General features: G+C 41.3%; 1 protein-coding gene across 5 annotated transcripts in view; it reads right to left on the bottom strand.

Moving 5' to 3' along the window:
- Nucleotides 1-5,376: 5,376 nt before the first annotated feature.
- trim36 (tripartite motif containing 36) overlaps nucleotides 5,377-9,370 on the bottom strand; it is a 104,209-nt gene continuing 100,215 nt past the window's right edge. For all 5 annotated transcript variants that reach the window (XM_048528038.2, XM_048528039.2, XM_048528040.2 and 2 more), the window contains one exon: nucleotides 5,377-6,080. In XM_048528038.2, the coding sequence (XP_048383995.1) occupies nucleotides 5,714-6,080 (367 nt within the window). In that variant the 3' untranslated portion in view covers nucleotides 5,377-5,713. The remainder of the gene's footprint in view (nucleotides 6,081-9,370) is intronic.

Genomic DNA, 9,370 nt, shown 5'->3' with positions numbered 1-9,370 from the left:
TTGGAGAGCAATTTGCATGTGGTGGCATTCCCATATATCTACTGCCCTCATCCTTCTAAATGGAAGTAGTTGTGGGTTTGGAAGGTGCTGTCTGAAGGTCTTCAATTAATTTCTGCAGTGCATCTTGTAGGTCGTGCACACTGCTGCTACTGACCGTCAGTGGTGGAGGGAGTGGAAGCTTGTGGATGTAATGCCAATCAAGTGGGCTGCTTTGTTCTGGATGGTGTCAAGCTTCCTGAGTGTTGTTGGGGCTACACTTATCCAGGCAACAGAGGAGTATTCCATCACACTCCTGACTTGTGCCTTGTAGATGGTGGAGAGGCTGTGGAAAGTCAGGATGTGAATTAGTCCCTGCAGTATTCCTATTCCCAGACCTGCTGTTGTAGCCACTCAATTTATGTGGTGAGCCCAGTTGAGTTTCTAGTTAATGGTAACCCCAAGGATATTGATAGAAGACGGATTCAGTGATGGTAACACCATTGAATGTCAAGGGATCATGGTTAGATTGTCTCTATTCAAGGTGGTCATTGTGTAGTGTAAATGTTACTTGGGACTTTTCAACTAAAGCTTGGATATTGTCCAGAACTTGTTACATTTGAGATGGACTGCTTCAGTATCTGAGGAGTCATTAATAGTGTTAAACATTGTGCAAACATCGGCAAACATCGCCACTTCTAACCTTATGATAAGGGGAAGGTCATTGATGAAGCAGCTGAAGATGGTTGGGCCTAGGACATTACCCCGAGGAACTCCTGCAGAGATTTCCTGGAGCTGAGATGACTGACCTCCAACAACTATGACCATCTTTGTTTTGCAAGATATGACTCCAACCACAAGAGTGTTTGCCCCTGACACCCATTGATTCCAGTTTTTCTCGAGCTCTTTGATGCCACATTCAGTCAAATGCAACCTCGATGTTAAGAGCTGTCACTCTCACATCAGGTCTGGAATTCAGCTCTTTTGTCCATGTTTGAACCAAAGCTACATTGAGGTCAGGAGGTGAGTGGCCCTGGTGGAACCCAAACTGGGCATCACTGAGTAGGTTATTGCTGAGCAGGTGCTGCTCGATAGCCCTGTTGATGACACCTTCCATCACTTTACTGACGATTGAGAGTAGACTGATGGAGCGGTAATCAGCCAGGTTGGATTTGTCCTGCTCTGAGTACAGGATGTTCCTAGTCAATTTTCCACATTGTTGGGTAAATGCCAGTGTTATAACTATACTGGAATAGCTTGGCAAGGGACGTGGTAAGGTCTGGAGTACAAGTCTTCAGTACTATTGTTGGAATGTTGTCTTGGTCTATATCCTTTTACAGCATCCAGTGTCTCCAACCATTTCATGACTTCATCTCAAGCGAATTGAATTGGCTGAAGACGAGTATCAGTGATACTGGTGACCTCTGAAGAATACTGAGATAGACTTTCCACCGAGCACTTCTGGTTGAAGATGCTGTGCTTTATTAACTGCTCACTCCACCTGTCTTGCTTCCTTTAATGATCTGTGCATGTTTACACCCAGGTACCTCAGTTCCAGTGCCCCTTTTGGAACTGTACTCCTTATTTTATATTGTCTATGTTCTTCTAACCAAAGGCATCCCTTCACATTTCTCTGCATTGAACATTATCTGCCACCTATCTGCCCACTCCTCCAACTCATCTACATCCTTTCGGAATTCCACACTATCCTCCTCACAATTTACAATTCTTCTCAATTTCACGTCATCTGCGAACTTTGAAATTGTTCCCTGCATACAAAGATCCAAATCATTATATCTATGAGCAAAAATAAAGTTTCCAATATCGGCCCCAGCTGAGCTCGACAACAAACATTCCTCAAGCCTGAAAATTATCCATTGACCATTACTCTCTATCTTCTACCACACAGCCAATCTTGTATGCACATTGCAACTATCCCTTCTATACCACAACCCCTAACTTTCCCCACAAATCTGTTGTGTCCCATTGTATCAAGTGCATTCCAGAAATCCATGTATACCACATCGAGCCTTTCTGTTGCCTCTTCAAAAAGAGTCCAGCAAACTAGTTAACATGATTTTCTCTTTAGAAATCCATGCTGGCTCTTCTTAATCATCCCACTTTTCTCTATGTTCAATTGAAGAAAATAGCCAGAGAGGTTAGTGCTCCCTCCATGAGCACATATAACAATTCATTGTGCAGAGCATTCACAAGCGCACATCTAAATAAATGAAGCACTTAACAGGTAGCACCGCTAGAAAGTCTCAGAAAAGGAATTAAACTGGACAGACCATCTGGCATCAACCTAAGCACCAAAAAAAGACAAAGGCAAATTCTGACTGTGCAAAGTCCCCTTTACCAAAATCTGGGGACCAGTGCCAAAATTGGAAGAGCTGCCTCACAGACTGGTCAAGCAGTAGCCTGCCATATGCAGATATCAAGGCTTACGCTTAATGTTCCACCATCGCCAGCCCTAGGTAAGCCTCAGTTCTGAGGAAGGGTCACCGGACCCAGAACATTAACTCTTTTTTACCTCACAGATACTGCCAGACCTGCTGAGCTTTAATTTTTGTTCCTGGGTAAGTCTTGCCCAGCAGCAGGGCAGACCAAGCAGAAGTGATGGCACAGTGGTATGCAGTCAGGAAGCAGTTGTCCTGGGAGTCCTCGACATTAATCCCAGAAGCCATCATGGTATCAGCTCAAACATGGGCTAGAAACCTCCTGCTGATTACCACATACCACCCACCGCCCACACCTCCACACCCCTCCATCTCCACGAATGAATCAGTGCTCCTCTGTGTTGAACACCATTTAGAGGAAGAACTGAAGGTGGCAAGGTGCAGAATGTGCTTTCGGTGCGGGACAATGCCCAACATCAAGAGTGGCTCAGCAACAACAGTACTGATCAAGCTGTTTGAGTGCTAAAAGGTATAACTGCTAGACTAGATCTGCGACAGATGGCAAAGAAACAAATAAGAAGGGAAAATGTACTTGGCCTCAATATCACTAATTTGCCTGCTGCAAATGCATTTGTTTATAACCGTGTGTGTTGGAAAATCCACCACACAGTCATTGTGGAGGCTAAGCACTATCTTCATTAACGTTGCTCAATCGTGCTTTAAGGCACAATTACCACATTAAATGGTACAGACTTCGAGCAGATTGAGCTACTCAGGTCTAGGTTGCTGTGGGTCATCAGCAGCAATAAAATAATACTCCAACATAACCTGCAGTCTCATGGCCCAGCATTTCCTTACTATTATAACCAAGAAGTTGGGAGATCAACCCTGGACCAATGAAAACTGAATGAAAGCACGCCGGGCATACACCAGGCATAAAGTAAAAATGAACGTCTCAGTTTGGCAAGGACACTGGATAACTTGCTTGGTAAATACTAGAAGCAACAATTCATGGACAGGCCTAAGCAATTCTGCTTGAAATGCTAGAGTCCATGAGACCATAAGAAATAGGAGCAGGAATAGGCCATTCAGCCCCTCAAGGCTTCTCCAATATTCAATAGGATCAATGCTGATCTGAAACCCCTCATGTCCACTTTCTTGCCATTTCCCCATAACCCATGATTCCCTACCAATCAGGGATCCAATCACTGCTGGAATTCAGCTGGGATTTGAAAATAGGGGAGTGGGACAATATTCTTGTGTCCTGCTTTAGCGGGCAGAGATATCTGGGCAATTTTGCACATTGTAGTCAGATGCCTGTGCTGCAGCTAGCAGTATTGCCACTGCCTAGGAACTTTTCTGTGCCCGACTTTGTTGTGAATTCGTAGCCAGGGTTTCAGATCCCAGCTGCAGCTGAAGTTGGCCGATGCTGCATCTCCAGTGCAAGACTGTCAACTACACAAGAAGTCAGTGCAAGGACACTGCATCCCTTTCTCTGCCTTATTATGATAAGCTTTAAAGTTCCTAGTCAGTTAATGCGTGGGCAACTTAATGAGTGAGAGAGAGAGAGAGAGATAGTAGATGATTATATAATTGAGTGAGTAGATTATTGGGTCGGTGGCTAAAGTGAAAGGGCAGTTGAGTAAGTTCAAGTAGGGGTAAGGAGATAGTTGGGTCAGGGAAATAGTCTGGATGACAGTGACATAGGAGAAATGTTTAAGTCAGCTGGGACAGACAGTTATCAGAGGAGTCAGCTGAGGTGTTCAGTTCAGTGATGCTAATTATTCTGTGAGTTACACCAGTTCAAGCCAGTCCAGGCCTCAGACAGAGACTGGCTCCTGACATTACCTTCACTGATGCATTCGAAACCATTTCAACACAGATTTGAATTCGACACAGTCAGCTTGGCTTCTCTGGGATTCCGGTAACATTCCAGTACATCCTGGGCCAGCTTTCCTTCAGATTTTACCTTTCAGGAAATGAAAGACATTTCCAGACCAAGAACTTCCAACTGTAAAATAGTATTGAGTTACCTCAGCCCAATGACCATCATTGTTGCAATTTTGTGAGCTATTTAGTTTTTTCAATTCTTTACTCGTGCTTTTCTGTCCCCAGCCTATAAAATGTGTTTAGTCAGTTATCCCCCTCGTCTTTTAAAGAATACCTGCATTGACAATTTTCAGTGCTTCACTGTGGTTGAGCAGTCTTCCCAAATTTTCCATGAATAATTTAATATGTTTTTACACTTTATGCGTTTGTTATGGTGGAAAGATTACTGACCCAGCTTGTATTTAATATTCAAGGACAAGATATAATGAGAAACTTGAGAAGCAGATGGCAGATGGTAACACACCAGGTAGGCTTTATATATTCCCAGACAACTGAGATTAGTCTAATCTGAGCAGACTCCATACAACTGACTAGCATCTGAAAGGTTCAGTCGTGTAGCGTGCTGTACACACATGATATGGTGGGGGAAGATTTTCTGAAGTCTCTGTGTATTAATTTGCTGGATAATTTCGGCAAAAACATACATGCATTCTTCCACAATATATTTATAAATCTTGAGTAAATTGATAGAGATATTCAGGGAGGTATCTGGAGTATTTTTAGACAATTATGGCATCGTGAAGATACTCAAAGAAACTGTTGAAAGGGCCTCCTCGACCAATGTTTTATCAATGAGCATTTTATAATTTTGATTTTTTTTGAAGTGTCATTTTGGATTGAAAACATTAATTTTGTTTCTCTCTCCACAGATGCTGCCAGGCCTGCTGAATTTCTTCAGCACTTTTAGTTCAGATCTCCAGTTTCCACGGTATTTTGCTTTTATTTGAGCAGCTTTGACTGTTGACGTTATCGATTTATTTCACTCCATCCTGGTAGTGATGCAACCTGGGATTCTAAAACACGATTCGGTCAAAAACAGGGCAACTCACATTGATATGATTTTACAATACAATTTTACTTTGAAAACTTTAAATAAGCCAAATGCAGTTGATCACATCTGCAAATCTTAATAAAATAATTAACACATCTCAACAGTCTTATTTCTTTGAAAAGGTGCATTTCCAGCTAGTTTTAAACAATCCAGTTTGTGTAAAAACAAGTGAAGCAGAAGTGAAGGAGGATGAAAGAAATATTTCTTAGAGCCACAAACATCACTACCACCTTCTATTGTCTAATCAGTGGCTGTGTATTGCACAAACTCTACTGAGAACCAAGTGGAACCGTTTATAGAGGATCTTCAAGCAACGCATGCCATAAAGTGCTATGAACAGGGAAGCAAACATATTTTTTACCGTTTTTAAATCTATGAAAAAAATGCTTCCCAGCAATCAAGAATCGATAAAGAAATCAAGTTTTGTAGATTCTTTCACTGTAATTAATTCATCCAGATGCACTGCCCCACCTCCCATTAGCCCAAAGGCAGGATACATTGTTCCAGAACATTCCACCCCTCTTTCATACAAACACTGCATAGTATCTGCATTGTAGAAATTCACTCTCCCTTTGTCATAGTCCAGGCAAATGCCAATCCGATTGGGAGTGGATAGAGAGCGTTTGCAAGATTCTGTGGATGAACTGGCAGAACCTTTCGGGATGAAAAGCCTCCTCATCCCTATGGTAACAAAAGTGAAAGGTTGGGAGTGTTCCAAAGCAATATCTTCACTCCCGCTGTCATGGCCACTGTCTTGATCGTACCTATGAAAAACAAGCAATTATGTTAGAAATGAGAGACAAAATGAACACTAATAATGTCCATCCATTACTGACACTTGCAGCTGTGTTTTTAGAACAAAACAAGGTAGCTTTCAGTTGGAGAAAAGGAGGTTGACTGAAGACAAAATAGCTCCCACGAACCCAAGACGCATTTTTCAGCAGTTGCTCCAGGAAGCATTTTGGGAGATTAATTGGAAGGCTTTGCATGCACTTACTTAACTACAATTCTTTCTTTAATGAATTGCATATTCATGTTCACCACATGCGAGAAGAATCAAAGGGAATGACAGACAATGCAGTTCCGAGCTAACAGCTCATCTCTATGACTTGTTGTACCACACCTGCAATTACCTTGCATCTATTCGGCTCTGTCTTTAATTAACGGGCACGTTTAATGCAGGATTCACAGGAGTATTGAGAATGATGTCAGTGTCAACATTTGCCCATATTGATTGTAAATACAAAGCAGAAATACAATTAGCTCCAGTAGAAATTGTTTAACAAAGCAAACTTGCAATTGAAGTGCAAAAGTTTGGATTATCCAACCTGTTTCTAGATTTTGAAGTATTACTGCTGCTGAGGCTATTAACTGGTGATGGTAGAATATTTAACTCTGGTTACTGATAGGTTAGTACAGGTACTTCTCCGATAATGCAATAGTTGTGTTCTTGTGTGACCTCACGCTATAGAAGATCACTATAGAAAATCACGTTATAGGGGAATTGCTGGCTGTGTACAGCAGAAAGTATGTATTATCCAAACAGCATCCACTTTTCATCCACTATTCACCAGTCATGTTACAGCTAATTCACATTAACGAAACACATGTTATAGCAGAACTACCTGCATAGTTGTCCACTTAAGGTTGTTAATGCAAGAAGTGTGAAGTCTGATTCAGGCCTGGTTAGAGCAGTAACAAATGTCCCCCTTAAGTTAACAATGGATGTCAAAAAACTGCAGTCCTGTGGTTATCACAGCCAGAAGGTTTTACTTAAAATATTTAGCAGTGTCCTTATTAAGCTATTAACGGCTTAGGAAGTTGCAGAGTATCTCGCACAGATTGAAAATGCAGGTATGTGCGGAGTATGTCCCTCAATTTGCTATTATTAAGAACAGAGTTTAGGACAATGCACCTTACTGGTTCTTGACTATATAACCATCAGCCAGCTGGGAAAATTCAGGTGCAACACCAAAAATCTATATGACCATAAGATTTAGGAGCAGAATTAGGCCAGTTGACCCATTGAGTCTCCTCCACTATTCTATTATGACTGATATGTTCCTCAAAACAATTCTCCTGCATTCTCCCTGTAACCCTTGATCCTCTTGCCAATCAAGAACTTATCTGTCTCTGTCGTAAAGACAGTCAGTGACTTGGCGTCCACAGCCCCCTGTGGCAAAGAGCTCCACAGATTCACCACTCTCTGGCTGAAGAAATTTCTCCTCATCTCACTTATAAAGAGTTATCCCTTCAATCTGAAACTATGCCCTCGGGTTCTAGCCTCTCCGGCTAGTGGAAACATCTTCTCTATGTTCACGCTATCCAAGCGTCTCAATATTCTACAAGTTTCAGTCAGATCCCCCTTCATCCTTCTATACTCCAATGAATACACAGCCAAAGTCCTCAACCATTCCTCATATGACAAGCTCCTCATCCCCAGAATCATTCTTTTAAATCTCCTCTGGATTCCGTCCAATGCTAGTGCATCCTGTTTGAACTACATGGCCCAAAACTGTCTCAGTACATTTCTGTTCTTGTATTCTAGCCCTCTTTTAATGAATGTTAAGATTGCATTTGCCTTCCTAACTAGCAACTGAACCTACATGTTAACTTTAAGAGAATCCTGAACTAGGACTACCAAATCCCCCAGGTTTCATATTTCTGAAGCTTATCCCCATTTAAAAAATAGTCCATAGCCTCATTCATCCTAACAAAGTGCATAACATCCCATTTTCCCACATTGTATCCTATCTCCCATTTCTTTGCCCACTCGCCTAGCATGTTCAAGTCCTTCTGCAGCCTGCCGACTTCCTCACTAGTATCTGTCCCTCCACCAATCTTTGTATCATCTACAAATTTAGCCACGACATCCTCAGTTCTTTCGTCCAGATAATTAATATATAACATGAATAGTTGCGGTCCCAACACTGATCCCTGCAGAACTCCACTAGTCACTGGCTGCCATCCTGAAAAAAGTCCCCTTCATCCCCACTTTCTGCTTCCAGTCAGCTAATCCTCTATCCATTCCCTCACATCACAGGGTCTTATCTTACTTAGCAGCGTCCTGTGTGGCACCTTGTCAATTCCCTTTTGGAAACCCTAACAGGTCGCATCTACTGACTCTGTTTTGTCTAACTTGCTTGTTAGCTCCTCAAAGAATTCGAACAGATTTGTCAGGTCCTGTGTAACACTTGAGAATGTAGACTATATCCTGCAATTTTCAGGTGAGCCTTCATAAGCCTAACATTAACAAATACTTCACTAACACTAATAGATTAAGCTTTTGGTTGTAACTTTCTTGTTAGCTTTATATTTAATTAGGTCAAATCTAGATTAGAATTATTGATGCTAAGTGATTTAACGTCTATGCTCCATTTGCACTGCAATTCTAAATAATAATGGCTGTTTGATTTAGTAACTAATGTGAGCAATTCTAATTGTCAGATTCCTTTAGCATTGGTCTGGACAATAAGTTATTGATGTGTTTGACTAATTTATTGGAGGTCTTTGGTGAAATTAGAAGAAAGGTGGATAAAGAGGAATTAGCAGATGCTAATGCAAACTTGGTTTTCACAAGGTTTTTTATATGGTGCCTTATCAAAAGATTTTGATATAAAATGAGAGCCCATGGTATTGAGCTAACAAGATGTAGGGAATGGGGATAAATGAGTCTTTTACAAGTTTGAAGCTGTAGCTAGTTGGTACCACAGGAATCAGTGCTGAGGCCTCAAATATTTACATGTCTATTTCAATGACTTGGATAAAGAGTTTGAATAAATGGTGATTAAATTTGCTATTGAAACCAAAGTAGTTAGGATAGGAATTTGGCAAAGAAGGTAGAGTGTCTACAAATAGGATAAAGATAAATTCAGTGAGTGGACAAAATTTTGGCAGATGAAGAATAATGCAGAAAAATGTGAATTTGCCGACTTTTCTGAGAAGAATGGAAAACCATTGTACTATTTAACAGAGAGATGTTGCAGAACTCAATGGTACAGATGGACCTGGGTGTCTTGACACACAAATCATAAAAGGTCAGTATACAGGTACA

The sequence above is a fragment of the Stegostoma tigrinum genome, chromosome 3, assembly GCF_030684315.1.
Source record: "Stegostoma tigrinum isolate sSteTig4 chromosome 3, sSteTig4.hap1, whole genome shotgun sequence".
NCBI classification, from domain to species: Eukaryota; Metazoa; Chordata; class Chondrichthyes; order Orectolobiformes; family Stegostomatidae; genus Stegostoma; species Stegostoma tigrinum.
This window is presented reverse-complemented; position numbering and strand designations above follow the sequence as displayed.